Raw genomic sequence first — 18,005 nt, 5'->3', positions numbered from 1 at the left:
CGCCCCGCGTGTGCCACAGAGCCGGGATCTAAGACGTCGGCGCGAAACGAGATGATACAAGAACACCCTCTCCCTAGGTACACGAAAAAAAAAAAAAAAAAAAACCAATTTCTCGGTGTAGATCTTGGATGAGACGACAGCCACGAGGGGATTTAGATACGAGAAGAGTCTCCGACAAACTATAGCCAGGAATAAAGTGCACGAGCCAAATCACCAAATAAGCACCTAGACGTCAGAGTGTAAAACTAGAGTTGATCTCGTCGATCTACTATATTAAATATACCTAACGCCCCTAACCCGAGTCGTACCGTTATCAGCGCCCTTAAGCCAGTGCCGAAACCCCAAGTTGAATGCGCCCTTCCTCGTTTCCCATCCCGCTCCATTCGTTCTCTATGAATCAGACAGAAGGCCGCCCAGGTTAGACAGAGTTTCGATTCGGTTCAGTTCAGCTCAACCCAGCTCATTTCGCAAAGGCAAGATGAAGAAGAAAAAAAGAACAGTGGTATATATAGTCGTACAGTCGTTCCTATAGCTTTTCGTGGTTGCGCTCGACGGAAAAATTGCATGATAATATAAAAGTAGAAGAGAAGACAACAAAAAAAACGTTAGGTGAGCTCGTGCCGCGTATCTGGTTCGAATACAACCGTTCGGTGAACAGAAAGGAAATTCGTAAAAGTCGGCATCCCTTTTGTGTCTTCCATAAGGTACGTCCCCCTATCCGTCCGAAGCGGGTTTGACTCGAGACTTTTCTTCTTCCGAAATGCTTCGCCTCAGGTACTGTGCTCCTTAGAAATAAACTTAGCGTCATTCGTCAACGTCCATTTTGTCCACCATGGTACTCGCCGCTATTATCGTCCGTTCTTCTTGATCTTGATCCCTGTTTCGATCTCTCTCAGGGTCACGGTCATCATCCCGATCTCGATCGCGTTCTCGACCTCGTTTGTTTCCATCCGATTGATATTCGACATTGTTTCCACCGGACTCCCGTTCTGCGGGGTTATTGGTCCCTGTACAGAGTCGATATTCACCCTCTTCCCTGCGCTCGATGATCCCTTCGTCCAAAGCCCACTTTGCTAGTAAACGATCAACACCAAGCCGTGCCGCCTCACCCTTTTCCATATGTCTACCGACGTGTTCAGTCCACTCATCCCACGAGGTAGGCCCTTCAAAAACACTAGCACAGTCTGACTTGGGACAAGATGACCTCTGCGGAGGCTGTCTACGCGTTACAAGACACGACTGTTGCATCTCCTTCACATGATTCTCCCAATCCACCTGCAATTTGCTGTCGCCCTTGGCAATGGCCTTCTTGATTGCGAAGGGTGCATGCATGCGGCGAAGGTGCTGTGTGAAGAGATCCTTCCGGTTAAATTCGTTCCCCTTGCCTTCAACCGTGCTCTGCGGACATTGTGAACATCGATAATATTGGAGACACAAGTGTTGCGAGGCGATATGTCTCTTCCATTCATTTTTAGATCCGAACGTGCTTGTGCAACCAGCAAATGCAAAGGCGCACGGGAATGGCCGGGTATGGGCGGCAGCAATATGCTTACGTAACGAAGAATAATCCTTGAACGGCGCGTGGCTGCAGTGATTACAGCGAGTTTCTTGTTTTGGTGCTTGCTTTTGAAGTGATCGGCGTTGTTGTTTTGGCCGTGACGATGGTGGCGTAAATTCATGGTTATAAGGAGTCTCATCTACACCAGATTCATTCGCTTCGTGGGATGAAGCCTCGTCATGTCGAGTGGACGTAGCATTATCTGCCAGAATTGGCTGTGCATGAGCGGCAGAGATATTATCACTACTTACGTGTCGAACATGGCTGAGGGCTTTGAGCTGCTCAGCAGCTTCCTGCATCTCAGCAGAATCTTCGACATCATTTTTGCTAGATATGACAGTACCAGGCGTTGTGCTGGTATATGCCATATTTGATGTAGCAGAGGGCTGAGGTAAGTTTATTGGGTCAACTCTTCCCATACTCTCTGGGCGAATCGGTGTCTCTGGCCGTATTTGGGCATGGGTAGGAAGCTCATGTCGGCGGGTAATTGGCGTACTTGCGATCTCCCGAGCCTCGAGGAGCATCCGACCATCTTCCACATCCTTCGCTGACGCCCTGTTGACGGAGACGGATCCAACCAAGCGATTGTACAAGTGGGTCATATTGTGAGAATTCACATACCCTAAAAAGCAGCAGACTTTGTCATGCTGCACGACATTCCATACGGGAACGGGCATTGATATGAGAAGCATGGTAGGCGGTCCAAGAAACATGCCTTCAACGGCGATCTTTGAGGCGATGGCTGGAGTATTATGAAGCCAATGATTGAAGGAAGACATATCTGGACTGGCTTCGCCAACAAACGTTGTGCAAACTAAGACTCTCGGCTCATCAAATGTCAAGTCTGCCACTGCGCTCGGGTGGATAATAGGATCTTCCCGGGACGCTCTGAGTAATTGTGCATCTCCGTCGATCCCTGCTCGTGGAGAACGCAATTGCGCATCGGTACTGGAAAGGAGAGGGGATAGAGAGATACCCTGGCCCTTGCCAGAGCTTATAGTATATAAAACGGGTAACTTTTCGGTGAATGGTAGACTTTTGCTGGCCCCGTTCGTCAATCCCGACGCCTGTATTAGTTCGTGTTGTCGCTGAACCGCTATTTCATGATATAAATGTTCCGCCGTAAATGGCCTACCACCAACAAATTTAAGAAATGCCTCAGTTACGTGAGAAGTAAATGTTCGCAAATTTGGATCCCGGGAATAGTGCTCGGGTGTGCTCGCTGCGATAACTTGCTTGGCGCTGCTACCGTCTGAAATGGATTGCTCTTTTGAGGCACATGTATCAAGGAGTAAAAGCATATCAGATTGCGCCTCGTCAAGAAGACAGCGGAAACCGCTCCATCTCAGTTTTAAGTCCTTTCTTGGGGAGCTGATGATGTGTCAGAGACTCAGAACATCCCCCACAGAGGTGGGAGGTAACCTACCTTGCCCAGTAGAGCTGATTATCCACGCCAACATAGCCATATCCCGCGTAATATATTATCAACAGATGGTCGGGAGCCGCATTTTCGAGGAAAGATGACACATGAACTCCTAGCTTAATGCTAGGATTGTCTACGGTAGGTATATTAAAGCGTTCGGTGCGGTAATTATACCGTTGTCGAAGGACTAGTTCGAGAGCGGCAAGATCGTGTTCGGCGGCATTGTCTTCTTCCCAGCGTATAATGAGGACGGACGTCTTACTATAGGGCGACTTTTGAGTTTGCCGGTATATAAGCATAGCAGCATCTTGAAGGTGTCTCGCGAACGACTCAAACTCATGTCTCTCTGGAGGCGGTGGAGGGACCTCTTGGACCTGATAATGCTGCGCCGGTTGGGTCTATTGATGTGAGTCCACGACTCTACGGTCATCAATTGAATATACCTACAGGTTCATGAGGGAATGGAGGCGGGTGAGGAGGACTGGCTTGAGCGTCAATCTTGGGAGCCAGCCTTCTCTTCTTTGCCGCCGGCTGATCCATCGGATGTCAATTGGCGGCAGAAGACGACAGAGGCTCTCGGTCGAGATTGAAATGATGGGAGAAGTCGCAGAGTATCAGCAAACGGAAACCATCTATGCTGCGATGGGGACGCCAATGGTTACCAGAGGGAAGGTGATTGACGGCGGGATGGAAAGATTGGGAATGATCAGGCTACGGGCAAGGCTGATTCTGGGGGGGTTTGGTTGTGTCGGCTAGGCCTCGATGTGGAACCTTGGGAACCCCCCTAGTCTATGCCAAGATACTCTTTACATCCATATATCCGATAGGTTCAATTAAAGTGGCAATGCGACGGGCGCAGCGAGGAAACCTTCCCTTCATTGGTTAGTCAACTACAGATACCCCACAACTACCTTTGTACTACATAACAAGCTCCAATGTTTTATCCTTACTAAGGACCTCGATACGCCAGAAATACCCCCTATCGGTAAGCGCCTTCGATGTTTATGCATATGAGCAAGTTATTTAAGGTTGAGAGGTCCGATCATTACTAAAGAAACAGCTTCCGCCCTGCTCGTTTTTAGTAAGTGCCCAGCAAGCGCGACACGGATTGATTGACGATGCTATTGACGGTTTTCTATTGGCTCGATGTATGCGCTCCTATATTGAGTCTTTGCGCAATACTACACTTTCGCATTTGTAAACGATTGGAAACCAAGGAGAGCTCGATATATTAATTCCAATAATAGAATTGCCAGATATGTTATCTAGCAACCCAAGATGATTAATGTGCTGAATGACAATGTTCTTGGATCATTTCTGGGTATGTAGGTAGCTAAGTACCTTCTAGGTAGGTACACATACAAAGACAGACATAGTGGGCATTAATTGCGAGTTAAGTATTTCTGCAAATTCTTCTTTTTTCGATACTACCTCTTGAGGTAGGTAAATAGATAGACTGGCTTATACATACATAGTTGATGATATTTTGTATTTCATTTCTGGGTATAATACCGCAAGCTTATATGCACTTGCCCTTCAAACTCCCGTGGAATGAGACCGTCCGCGTCTTTGGACATCCTATATTCAACACGCTTTCCTTCCGAGAATCCAACCTTTTTCCTTGGTTCCCGGATTTCCAACCGCTTCCCATTAAATAACGACTGACCCACTTCCCGCTGCCGCTACGCCACCCCGCCTAAGCGTCATGCAGCGGAACTCTTATCCAACATTTCTTAGATTCAATTTTTGGGTGTGGTAGTGTGCTCAATGCCAATCTTTTCCTCGGAACTGACGAGGTTGCGCTCGAGTCTAACGATGGACCGGTCATTGTGCGTCTTCCAGGCCGGAATACCAATATACTTAATGGAGCCCGGACCCTGGTCCTCGAAGGTTGATACAACTTCCTCAAGAGTCTTGTTGGCAGTCTCAGGGAACAGGAAGAACACATGCCAGAACATGGTGAAGCAGAATACTGCAAATAAGACGTACGTCTTCCAGGTGATATTAGCAAATGCCGGAGGGACGAAGTATGCAAGAGCAAAGTTGAATGCCCAGTTAGCAGACGTAGCGAGAGCCACAGCCTTTCCACGAACACGTAGAGGGTAGAGCTCAGCAGGATACGTCCAAGAGACGGGACCCCAGGTCGGCGCGTACGACGCCACGAACAAGTAAGTGCTAGCAATGACAGCCTTGGCAGGCTTTCCGCCAATGACCATGGAAATAGCAGCAGTATCAAACTCGTTAGGAAGGGCCGGGCGGGAATACACCGCGAACAAGCCCGCGTTGATGCAAAGCCAGAGGGTCATGAAGAACGCGCCCACAAGCATTGTTGGGCGACGACCCCACCTGTCGAGCCAGATGAGAGCAGGGACCGTCATGACGACGTTGATAATGAATTGGATACCGCTGGAAAGTAGCACATCGTTACCGGAGCCGGTCATCGTGAAAATGTAGGAAATGTAGTACATCATCACGTTCATGCCGGTAAGTTGCGACCAGATCTGGGTGAAGAGACCAATGTGAGTCCGGTTAATCATCTTAGGTCGGAGTAACTCGATGTAGGATACGTCAGCGTTTTGGCGCTCAAATTCGACCACCTCCCTGATCTCGGACATTTCCCTCGCGACCAGTTGAGAATGCGGGTCGCCTTTGCCGTGGACCAAAGTCAGCACGTCGTGAGCCTCCTCCCAACGATCACGCTTTGCTAACCAACGAGGCGACTCGGGGAGGAACATGAGACCGAAGAGGAGCATAAGAGCGGGGATCATTTGAAGGCCCCATGGCAGACGGAAAGCCGCCTTGCCGTTGATAAAGCTGGATCCGTAGCATATAAAGAACATGATTGCGATACCCCAAGTGATCGCCCATTGTTGCATCGAAATAAACCGACCTCTCTTCGAGGGTGGCGACAGTTCGGAGATATAGACGGGAACCTGAGCAGAACAGATACCCACGCTAATACCGTTGATGATACGACCGACGATTAACATAGGGATATTTTGAGAAGCGCAAACAAGGATGGAGCCGACGAGCCTGTACAGCAGACATTATTAGATCAAATTCTCCAACCTGGCTAACCAATGTTGTAAGACACGTACCAGATGACAGCACCAATCTGAATAGAGGTCTTTCGACCTAACCTATCAGTAATAAACCCGGATATTAAGGCGCCGAGCCAGGAACCTCCAGGCATGGAGGCAGTGATTCCACCCTGCACGACATCGTTCGGACCCTGACACGCGCCAGTTGTCGGGTTGTTGCCCTGCTCTTGTCAGCACACTGTAAAGGCTAGCAATATTACTTTGAGTTAGACCGACTAACCTGCTGGTTGAATTGACATTTGTAAGGCGTAGTAGAGATAATGGCACTCATAGACGAGATATCAAAACCGAATAGCGCGCCACCTAGGTTTAAAGATTAGTCTCTAGCATAGTAGACAGTGTGGCAAGTCCAGAAAGCAAAGTGGCCGGTATGGTGTTAGCAAATATTGCGACAGCTTACCTATAACGGATATGCCCGCGATAAAATAGACATTGCCAATTTGCTTCATGATGTCTGAGACCCCGCGTGGTCTATTAGCGACACATACAGGATACTAGGTAATTAGGTTTCTCAGGTGTGGAGAGATGAGGAGTAAAGGGAGCTGGAGTAATAGTCAAGAGTCGGGGAGACAGGACTGAAAGTTGAGAAGAGAGGTTGATCAGTTATTATATGCGCGAGAGGTGCCGTTTGGGTGGCCAGGATCCGAGTAGGGAAACTTTTCCTAGCTGCCCAGGATGTTCATCCTTTGATGCTTGCAACAAAGCAGATTGGTCACTAGACCTTCCTCTGTGCTCCTGTGGCGTCTTTTCCGGGGGAGATTGCAGCCCGCGAAGAGGTGAGCATACTGGCATACATACGCAGTACTCAGTCCAACATTGAACCAACACGGGATGCTTGGCTGAAAGCTTTCCGACGTATTTTGGTAGGCAGTATGTGCGTGTAAGAACGGTGTGTACGTACTTCTTAGTAGAATGCGGATCCCCAGATTCCTCCTTTCTTGGATTGCTATAGGCCCACCCAGGCTCGGGCTCGGCCCACGGTGTACCTAGGTATTGGACGTTTTGAGGCAATCAGCCTAGGCCCATCGATCCCCATCGAATTCCGTATCGTTTAGAGCAACGAGCCCGGCTAGCTCGTCCGTCACGAGACAAGGAAATCAAGAATGCTAGCTACCAGCAGCAAGGGAAAAGCACGACCTTATCCTGGTCCCGATCTCGTAGACATTTTCCCATAACTGGTACATCGCCCGAGCTCGTACGTGTAAGGACATACGTGTGCGGTGTAAAAAGTACATGATAATACCAAACGGGACGGGAACTCATTCGTGTCTTCCCAGCACGGTGGGACTGGGGGACTGGGAGACTTGGGAGTTTTCCACAAATTTTTTGGAGGTCACACGCGTGCTAATACTTCCTGCAGTGTCATATGCGGGTAACAAGCCAATCCACGGGAAAAGAGACAAGCAGCAAACGACGATTATTGGCTGCTGGAATGCTTAACTGGGATGACTGGGATGAGAGGCGCATGGGTGCGGATGTCTTAATGGTGGTAGAGTGTATGGGCTAATAACATCCCGAGGTTTTGGTTTTATCATTCTTGCGCAAACCATCTCCAGCTCGTCTGATCAAGGCTAGAAGATCAGCAGCCAACTTTGAACGAAATCAGAACGTTCTTCTGCAGGCTTTTCGACGCGAGGGAGAGCCCAATTCCCCCAATTCCACGTCGCGATGCAACCAAATCTTGATCTGCATTGACACTCCCACCTTTCAAAAATTCCGGGGTAAAGGTAAGGAGGTTTTGAGTGTCGCCTAATTCGATGTATCATTGACCATTGGCACCCCTTTAATTCGCTGTCGAATTTGTCTCGGTGGATTTTCCCCGCCGTAGTCGGAAGGTGCCTAAAACAGAAATGCTTCGAGTATTAATTGATACCTTCTATTATGTAGGTACAATTAAACCAATGTAGTTCCGGTACTCGTCGGCACCTGATAATGGAATGATGTCAGTGGCCCATGAAGAGAAGCTAATTAGGAGCTAATAGTGACGGTCTTTCCCTCTCCCCATTTATGCGATGTTTACCACGGGCCGAATAGAGCTTGGGGGAGAGCTAGGGACCCCGGCTTCTCCACTGGGGAAGGTTCGGGGCGGTCGGGGTAATTCATGGAGAGGATTCGAGCTTTCCAAAGTTCTTTTCATTGTTCCATTTGTTCAGGTCTTAAGATTTATCATCAGGTTTAGGGCTTTTTACATGTTACATTCGACCAACTGTTATACCAGCAAGCTCTAAATTTGCGCTAAATCTTATTGATCTATCTTTTCATCCTCTTCCTCTCTTTTTTATCCCCTACGAGGGTGATCATCATGTAGCCGATCTAATTATCTGACTGTGCCTAAGATTGAATATGTATGAGCAAGTCAGCTCGTAATATTTGGTTACACAACACAACGGCCCTTTTATGTGAATATTAATAACAGGATAAGATCCTGACCGCTTTGCTAGCACACCCATACTTGCATAGTACATGAAGTATACTATATACACATGCAAGATGAATCCCTCATCGAAGCTTGCAGGCTGGAGGCTAGCAACACTTTCGTCCAAATCATTTAACAAGTACTCTAACTCATCTAAGGTATTGCTCCATCAACCACAAGTTCGGAGCCGAGCAGTCCCAGAAGAGGTTGAACGTCGAAATACGCTAGTTACAACTAGGCGACCTCGGCCGGGAAAGGACGCTTGCGGTTCTACAACCTGAATTGTGCGGCAATGAGATTTCCCCGGTCTTTGACATGTTGGGCTATCAGTCGGTGTTACTCCGTATGTAACCGGTTTCTCGTCCAGTAAAAAGAAAGAATCGCCACTTTCCTATTCGTGATTCAGCCGCACTGACACGAGGCCAGGCCTCCCCCATTGTCCACGTGGGAGGAATAGGAAAGGAGTTTGGGGTTACAAGTGGACAATGAAAGCGGCGCGGAAACGCTACGACGCGACGTTGCACAATTTGAATCCTTCAAGTCCTACTCACGCCAGGAATCCAAACACGCTAGCTACACGCTCTGCCGTTGGTCGGCTTACTAGCTAGCAGCCCTACGGCACGTTTGGTCCGGGTGCCACCAAAAAAATGCTTAACTTTGCTTAGCACCTGGGCAAACTAGAGCCGGGACCAGCAACGATAGGGTGACTAAGGCAAATTTGAAGGTGTTGGTATTGTACACCACCAGATTGATCACTGCTGTGGAACACACGAGAACAAACAATATAAACTCAAAATCCCGGAGTTATGCGCATATTTGTCTAAAGTTGAAAAGCGCCAGGCTGCCAGGTCATTCCTTATTTTGTGGAATGACAAACCTCTGTCGGTCTTGGACACCATCTAAGTCTCGCTAGATTCAGCGCGTGGCCTGGAAAACGAGAAGATATTCAAGTCTCCGAACCAGTGGACCATGGCAATCCATGCGTTATAGACTTCATATATTTCGAAAACGGATGGATCCATGAATACTAATACCCATCCCGTGGATGTTTGCGACGTGACTGGGACAGTTAGCACCGCTTGGCGACATCAACCTTCTAACCACTAGCAGTTACTCCATGTTATGACTGGAATGTTATTGGGCAAGCTTCAAATGTTCCGGCAACAAGGTGGGCTGTTCTCGCCTGCCTAGCACTCGACAAGTTTGCTCGGGTTAAGCCTCACCGAACATTTTCGATAACCAACATCTATACCTTCAAAACCTCGGATCTCGCCTAGGGAGCCTTTCGAATCTCAAACAACATGAACCTGTCTATCTCATGATAGCATTTGTAGCTATTGAGTCAGTGGTCATAGGATCTGAATATCATAGATGGCCAACCTCGATGCCAATACCAACAGAACGACATATACGATGTCGTCGATAGGATTCAACTACAATTGCGCTATAACTACAATTGCGCTATTACGCAATCTTAGGAGATTTCTCGCTGTTCTCTGGAGCGATCCATCGCTTGTTGCCGAGACTTGCTTACACGTTTCTCGAGGAATGTCCAACACCGTTCTGCGTCAATCCTCGAGCTGAAAAAATAAGCGTCGGACGGGTTGTTTCAATACATTTGAGACTCTCTAAAGAGCTTGCAGAATTGTCGCACTCAGAGAAGGTATGGAGTACTATTACGGTTGCGGTCTATGCTCGATTGGGGCCTCAAAACCTCAAGACACAATCAAGACCACCCTACAAAATCTGAAGCCTCCGACAACAAAGCTTCCGACATGACATTTATCTAATATTATTCATCTAGACAACGCTAGAAGTCGGTGTTCGAATTTCCCCCTCAAAAATTCGTTAGCAAACTACTACAACCTACTCCCGGCCGAAACACTTCAACCCTAATCTCTTGTGGGTGTTAGTAATCAAGATTTCTCCTGCATAGAAGATTTCTGGAAAGGTCAGCTGACAGCAGTTTTCAAGTCACAAACACGGAATTATCCAGGCGTGTCATGACAAACAGATGTGGAGTGATAGTGTTGTTACTTGCTTGCTGCTTAGGTACCGTACCTACGATTTATTTTAATAGGCTTGTCGATTTGGTAAGCAAACTTGGCTGCGCGCAATCGAGGGATTTCTCGTGCATAAATAAGACGGGTAGCCGATTTGCCGATCGCTTATGTACTATATCGACAATCGAGGAACGCGACCGCAAGATGCGTAAAAGTTGAACGCATAACGGTGGTGGCGATGGGATCTACTCCATTCCTTTACCCTTGCCAATGAGAACGCAACTTCAGCTAGCACCGCCACGATTTTCAGGTCTCCAGGCCTTACGGACTATACCATTTAGCGCCTTAGCTAATAGGGAATAATACGATACCTAATGAACCTTCAACCTTGGAACCTATTGGTATGGCCATTGAACGAGGGGATGCCGAAGAAGCGGGTAAGATAAACGAATTCGCCATGTTCCTAGCTTGCTCAGTGCCCACGATACATCTATGTCTGTGTATCTGAGCATGACGTGCATCTTTATTTAGTTGGGGCGAGTAAGGTTCGATGAGATATGAGATCTTGATGAAGGATTTGGTGAATGGCTATCAGACACTCATAATCCTAGTCTCCCCAGTATCCTGAATGTTTCGTCAATTGTCTCTGGAGTGAGTGATGAGTGATGATTGATGATTGAGATAGAAATTCTCAACGTTGCACGTGGCTCAAAACCTTGATTTAGACTCGATTCTTTAGTCGGATAACAGTTCGTAAAAGCCGGGGACGGGCTCAGGTACCGTGCCTTCCGGGACTTTATGTAGTGGATACTTACTAGGAACACCGTAATATGAGAGGCCGCCTTTTTAAGCGGAAGTAGCTGTGACGTTTTTTTTAGTGACTCGAGCTACACAAGCACAGCCACAAAACATTGAAAGACTTGCGCATTCTACGCAGTACATCTGTAAGCAGAAGCAACATTCACACCTGCCAGTCGTTGGCAAAGTCACTTCTACTATGTTCTAAGACGATTCGACTCATACAGCAAATCCAAAGCTTGCCATATCATAGTATTGAAAGTTGCGACTACTACTATCTGAACTATATTCTCGACAGAGTTTTGTTCGTTTTTTTCTTTCTACCAGCTGCCGAACGGTGGTGATTATAACTCAATTCGGTTACCTGCTTAGGCACTCGTAGTACTCACAGTTAAGTCTGACGTCGTCACAGGACGAGGGTACGCGAAGAAAACAGCGGGGCCTGTCTCAACGCATTTTTCATCATATTCCCGACTTTGCCATTGTCTACTTTTCTTCATCAACGATAAATCTAGACAACCGGGATAATTATTCACGCGCAACACAACGATGGACTCGGAGGGACAGCTGAAGCGGAAAGACACCACCAAGGGTCCTCCCTTACGGATACTGAGCTTAGGTAGGTTCATGGTTGATTACCCCGCCATCTTGATACTCTGCATTTGCATTAGGTACTAACCTTGATGTTTCGCGCCCACACAGATGGCGGAGGAGTCCGTGGCTATTCTATGTTTATCATTATCCAAGAACTGATGCTCCGAACCTTCGTCGAAATCGAAGGTAGAGCGCCGCGACGCGATCAGATCCCGAAACCATGCGATCATTTCGACCTAATAGTTGGCACCGGCACGGGCGGCTTGATCGCCTTGATGCTAGGACGTCTTCGATTAGACCTGGAGACATGCAAGGAACTATATGTCCGAATGACGAGGATGGTGTTTGAGTCCGATAAGACAATTGTCGGGATACCCTATCGACACACACTATTTAAGGCATCTATGCTCGAGCGCGCAATCAAGGAGGCGGTAAGGGAACATACTGTTTCTGACGATGAAGGGAACGATGGGGCATCATCAAGCGTTTTCAGTCCGGTATCTGCTGTATCGCGGTCTAGTGCTGCTTCGAGCGGCTTTCCCCGACGGCACCAGAGCAATGCCAGTACCGTCAGTTTCAGCGGTCGCAGTCCGTCGAGTCAAACCCGCCCGGTATTTCGGGGCGGCGGATGGGGCGATCCTGATGCGCAACTTTATGATACTAGAGAGAATAGAACGAAGACGTAAGCTTCATCCTTACTCAGCCTATATTTCTCTGCACAGCCACTAATTCTTCTGCAGCGCTGTCACGGCCATGTATAAAGGAACTTCTAGAGGAGGTTCTGCCGCGCTTTTACGATCGTATGACTCGAGGAAAGAGCCTGCCCCCGAATATGACTGTAAGATTTGGGAGGCCGGTCGCGCAACCTGTGCGATTGGACTAGCTTTCAAGCCGATTAAGATTGGACAGACCGTATTCCATGACGATGGAGCTGGGACATTTAATCCATCGCCCTATGCCCTTGACGAAGCTACAGTTAACGAATGGCCGGGGCGAGATGTAGGTGTGTTCGTCAGCGTAGGAACTGGAAAACGACCAAAAGGAACGGACCAGAATCAACATGTCTGGTATGAAGGCTTCATAGGCGAATATGCGGAAGCGAGAAAAAAGTTGATCCAAAAGGTAGAAGGCTGTGAAGCGATCCACGAGCGGATGAAGAAGGAACTTCTGATGAAGAGAGGTGTCAACATCGAAAATTACTATCGATTCAACGTTGAGGTAGGTGTTGGCGAGTTTGCTATGAATGAGTGGGATCGACTAGGAGAAATCAGCACGGGCACGAAAAGATACCTATCAAGGGATGCTGAACAGAAAATGGTTCAAGAATCGTCGACAAAATTAGCCAAGATACACAGGGCAAAGCGGAGGTTTGAAAGGCTCAGCAGCAATGTACCTGACATCACAACTCAGCCGACCATGGGTTCTCTGAATGCTCCATTAGCTGTAGAACTCCCGGGAGATTTCCCTGCGACTTTTCCGGCTCGAAATAGTCCCCCAAGTCGGGAGTCGTACGAGTCAGGCATAGACCACCTTTCACTTCCCGGATCCGGAGCCGGCCCGGGTAGTACGGCGTCTTCCCGCGGTTCCGGCGATCGCGTTCGCCCACCTACTAGCCATGCTTCTCCGCCTCAAACGGCCACACGCCCGCAGCAGAAACCACCCTCCTCTCCAGCTTTGGCTCCAGCAGTCAGGCCTCCTCCCGATGACGAGCCTGACCGCCTCGTAGTGACCGCACCTACCCCTGCACAGTACCGCCACGCTGCCGGATCTGACAAGATTGCTATCACGGGAGCTGATGAATACCCACGAAGGCCACAAAGGGATCCTATCATACAACCCATGATTCAACCATATCAACCGCACCGTATAGAGCCGCCTCCACTACCTCCGAAGACACCGCTACCTGAGAAGCAGCTCGCGAGTAGTCGACGCCCTAACGGAGCCCCTCTCCCGCCTTACCCTATGGATGAGGAGGGCCCTCCACCGGTAGTCAACATGGCAAAGAAACCAGAGTACAGAAGGAGATGAACAAAAATTTTCTTTGAAGGTAGCATAGAAGCTACGTGGTTGGTCCTTGGGTCGAGTCTTCAGGTCTGTTCGGCGAATTCTTCTACGGTCTGGCGTCTCTAGGATAGGATGTTTCACGTGGCACTGATGATTGATGATACCATTCGCGTATGAGGAGTTGTTATGAAATTTTCTTCACGGAGTATGACGAGGTTAAAGTTGTGCAAATGAGGACTACGGATACCCTTTCTCATTCGGTTTAGACGCCCGGTATATATTCGCCCGATTACAATACGAAATATTTGGACAGACAAATGATTTTTACGACCTGGAAAATTTTCTGTGTGTACAAATTCTGTGGGATGTTTGTTTTGTTCTTTTTGAAATTTTATACATATGTGACGTGGCCATGCATTCTTCGTCGATGGGGACGGACGTCTACGTTCTCGTTGGCTAGCAAAGAATTTAATTATATAATACACTGTGATGGGCTCATACGTCTCTTCATAATGGGGCTATCGTGTGATGGTTGAGTCCCTTTGGTATACTTGTTATGATCGGATGAATGATCCTATCGTTCATCACATTCTAAGCCAACGAGATCTCACTCAGTTATGTTGAATTCAAGCCACTTTCGAGCACCGCTTTTTCCAAGAAGGTGGCCTATGAACGGCCTAGATGAACAGGGTAATCTCTATGGGTAGATTAGAACGCCATGGCCGTTTTTCCGCGTCTCCTGCAGCCGGTGAGGCGTACATCTTGGTGGGTTTCAGTGTACTTTATACAAAGTTGGCGGCACCTAGATCAAGCAAAGAGCCCAAGAAGAAGCAGCGCCCGAAGACGTTTTATTATATTTTCGTATTGTTGTTTAATAATGGACGGATGGGGCGGAAGCTGGATTATGTATGTACTCGGCCGAAATGATGTTAGAGGTGACGGTCACGTTTCCAAACAGAGAGCATTTCCGTTGATGATCACCGACTCCGTACCTATTTGATACAGTCATCGCCACTTCCTACGAGCGGCAAAAAACTAGCTAGTTCTCTCCACTTAAATGTGCCGATAGCACACTTAGCTAATAGATGGGGCAATTAGCTAAACCTTAGGTACACTCTAACACTCTGGCAGTCTGGCCCCCAGTCAGAATAAACGGAGTTGTCATTCGATTTTTCTTTTCTTGGATATGTACATCATCTAATTTATTAGCAAATATTTCCGATACAAACCCTTTCCCCTCAACCTTTGCTATATCGCAATGGTTCCATGGATCCATAACAACTTAAAAACCAGGCTTAAATGCCGTTGATATGTACATCAATAGTATCATTCTCATGCTATGGCCTTTTTTTTCACCAAGCGCTCAACTTACGCTAAAGAATCGCGCCAGTCAGCCCTACATATTTAAGCGCCATTCTTCTCGACGGTCTACCAGCTGAGAATGGCGCTTACTTACCGGCAGATACTTGCATTCGCAATGCGGTAGCAGTGTTCGCCTGTATGGAAGCAGCTGAGTCTGCGTGCATGATATTTAATATGAGTACAGCACCTATACTACTCTATGATATCTTCCTGCTATGGATGTAGCATTTGCAATCTTAAGTTACTGAGGTACTCTGGATCCTCTTCCTCGTTCGGCGTTCATGTTTATATCAGGGGCTTTTGGACCTATCACACCCAAAATCGATTCGAGTTGCCTGCGATTTGCCCAGGCACGTCTTATTCTTGCCTCTTGCCTCTCGCCAAAAACATAGCATATCCCTTTATGCAGGTCTGGAAAGAGGAGTCCAAGGGATCTCAATAAGTTTCAGAAACCTTCACGCACCGCTCAACCCCCTGTCCGGCCCCCATGCCGGCGCGGGCTTCATGCTAGGTAAATACTACATAGTAAATAGCACGTCCTCCGCGCCGCACGCCTTGGCCACTAGGCCGTATCGAGCATGGGACCTCTCGAATGAAGCAATGCGATCCTCCAATCTCCCTAGCAGCCGCCAAGGCGGAACTGCCTAGCATCTCGGCTCTCGCACCAACAGCACCGGAGTCCCGCGCCCCTAATTGGGCAATCCGCCTTGCTACGCCGCACCCTTACGCCCAAAACGTGCGCGACGCGGGTCTTCAACAACAGCGATGCAGTGCTTCTACTATGGTGAACCTGGCTCGCTTGGTGGATTCGTCCATATCGATCGCCGGTTTGGCGTGATTCTCGCAGCCTCCATGAACTGTGCCTCTTGCTTTGCCAATAACTTAGGATCCCGTCAGGTACATCATGTCGTAGCACCGCTCCTGCAGTTCACTGGTGATCTCGTTTCTTTTCGCCCGTTCAGCAAAATATTTCTTTGCCGTTGTTATTATTATTACTATGCTGTGTCACGATGCTGGGCTGGCTTCCAACGACACCCCTTAGCCCCGTAACATTAGTGATAATAGGCAGTTCAAAGCTTCGACGGTTCCCGCGTCGTCAGTGACGACCCTTTAGGGGCTCTTTGTCGTTTTTATCTTCCAGTTAAACAGCGCGATCATTTCCAGTCTGTCGTTAAATAGGTGATCACATATACCCAGGTAGAGAGAATGAGTTCTTCTCCGAATCACAGAGACTCGCAGCCCGGGCTCGAGCTCGCGCCTTCTTCCGACCCGGAGGTTGTTCACCGCCCGAGCGACCCTTATCCCATAGCCGTGCCTGGTCAGGCACCCGTACCCTATGCAAATGGAGGGAGTCTGTATACCGTAGATGGATCGCACGGCTCGCCGCCAAGTACCTACGCTTACGCCAATGGGGAGAAGGCGTTACCACCGCAGTCGTCAGTCTTCGAATCGGGAACAGGAGCGGCGGCAGGGGCGGCTTCGAGGAAAAAGCTATGGATCATGGTCGGGGTTCTAGCAGCGGTCGCCGTGATCATAGGCGCAGTCGTCGGCGGTGTAGTAGGGAGTAAGTCATCAGGGAGCGGGGCAAAGGCGGCCGAAAACTCAGGCTCGACATCGTCGCCTAGTAATAGTAGCAGCACGGACGCAAGCGTAAACACGACGGCTGTGCGACCGTTAACGAGGCTCTCGGTGACGGGGCGGCGGTTGGCGGGGGACGGGTTCACGTCGCGGCTTTTCTGGCAGGGCGGCGACAACCACATCCGCACGTCCAAGTACACGAGTACGGGAGGGGAGTGGTCGACGCCGCTAGTATTCAGCGGGCTCGACGCGAAGCCGGGCACGCCCATCCCCGCGACCATTTACATGCTGTACCCGCAATTCGAGGTGTTCTACCTGGACTCCAAAAACACGTTCCGGGGCGTGAACTTCGGCGAGGACGAGACGGCGCCGAAGACCGACAGCATCGAGACGGACCGGCCGGCCTTCACCGTCGACGACGGCACGAAGATGTCCGCGTACTGGCCGTACATCATCTACCAGAACCCGAATTCGACGTTCCGCCGCCAGGTCTACGATTCCAGGGGTCGGGGATATTTCAACGATACTATGCAAGGGTGGTTCAACCCCGATGTGGTACCGCTCGGCGACAACAGGACGGGGATTGCGGTAGTGCCCACGGTGAAAGAGTTTAAGGGACCGTATGCCGCAGGTATCGCGTATCGAGACCAGGACGGCCGTCTATCCGTGTTCTCGTTCGGAGGCGACGATACGGGGATTTCCTGGGACACTGGTACGTGGAACCATATTCTCGGTTATCTTGGTTTTTTGATATGCTAATCTCTGTACAGGAAGCCCCAACGTCTCGATACCAGCACAAACGTCCATCGCCGCGCTTGCGGTCGGACGCCCTAACAGCAACTCAACAAATACGTGGATCTTATACCAGGACGAGGCCAATAAGATCCAGTGCGTCTACCAGGATGACGCGAACGGGTGGAAAGGGCCCCAGGAGGTAGGCGACGCGGACGCGGGCACGGATATCGCGTGCCTGACGGAATCGGTCCTCGACGAACCTGATCAGATATTGCTGTCGGAGCAGACGGATATGAGGCGGTGTTATTACCAGTACAAAGGCGCGATTCAGGAAAAGCGGCTTACTTCTTCTACTTGGATAGATGGGGACACAATTCCAATGCAATAGATACCTCAGTATATACCTAACTTCCTTATAAATTAGTTAATTCAA

General features: G+C 49.0%; 4 protein-coding genes across 4 annotated transcripts; 2 read left to right on the top strand and 2 right to left on the bottom strand.

The window, feature by feature from the left end:
- Positions 1 to 148: 148 nt before the first annotated feature.
- Positions 149 to 3,791, bottom strand: F4807DRAFT_418529 (uncharacterized protein). Its single transcript, XM_047997327.1, has 3 exons — positions 3,429 to 3,791; positions 2,985 to 3,379; positions 149 to 2,929 (listed from the first exon to the last, which is right to left on the bottom strand). Exons 1-3 carry the CDS (start codon positions 3,519 to 3,521, stop codon positions 805 to 807), a joined length of 2,613 nt encoding a protein of 870 aa, XP_047856163.1. The 5' UTR covers positions 3,522 to 3,791; the 3' UTR covers positions 149 to 804.
- Positions 3,792 to 4,381: 590 nt separating this feature from the next.
- On the bottom strand, positions 4,382 to 6,980 carry F4807DRAFT_418528 (general substrate transporter). The gene is made up of 4 exons (XM_047997326.1): positions 6,483 to 6,980; positions 6,303 to 6,385; positions 6,080 to 6,243; positions 4,382 to 6,014 (listed from the first exon to the last, which is right to left on the bottom strand). Exons 1-4 carry the CDS (start codon positions 6,529 to 6,531, stop codon positions 4,721 to 4,723), a joined length of 1,590 nt encoding a protein of 529 aa, XP_047856162.1. The 5' UTR covers positions 6,532 to 6,980; the 3' UTR covers positions 4,382 to 4,720.
- Positions 6,981 to 11,746: 4,766 nt separating this feature from the next.
- Positions 11,747 to 14,068, top strand: F4807DRAFT_396836 (FabD/lysophospholipase-like protein). Its single transcript, XM_047995963.1, has 3 exons — positions 11,747 to 11,918; positions 12,002 to 12,575; positions 12,634 to 14,068. The coding sequence occupies exons 1-3, from the start codon at positions 11,849 to 11,851 to the stop codon at positions 13,919 to 13,921; spliced, it is 1,932 nt and encodes a 643-aa protein (XP_047856161.1). The 5' UTR covers positions 11,747 to 11,848; the 3' UTR covers positions 13,922 to 14,068.
- A 2,397-nt stretch (positions 14,069 to 16,465) lies between these two features.
- Positions 16,466 to 17,960, top strand: F4807DRAFT_458536 (uncharacterized protein; the record flags this gene model as incomplete). The annotated part of the gene is made up of 2 exons (XM_048001222.1): positions 16,466 to 17,549; positions 17,608 to 17,960. The coding sequence occupies 2 exons, from the start codon at positions 16,466 to 16,468 to the stop codon at positions 17,958 to 17,960; spliced, it is 1,437 nt and encodes a 478-aa protein (XP_047856160.1).
- Positions 17,961 to 18,005: the final 45 nt, after the last annotated feature.

This window comes from Annulohypoxylon truncatum, assembly GCF_022578515.1.
Source record: "Annulohypoxylon truncatum strain CBS 140777 unplaced genomic scaffold F4807scaffold_9, whole genome shotgun sequence".
Classification (NCBI taxonomy): domain Eukaryota; kingdom Fungi; phylum Ascomycota; class Sordariomycetes; order Xylariales; family Hypoxylaceae; genus Annulohypoxylon; species Annulohypoxylon truncatum.
Note: the sequence above shows the minus strand (reverse complement) of the source record. Positions and strands in the feature narration are given on the sequence as shown.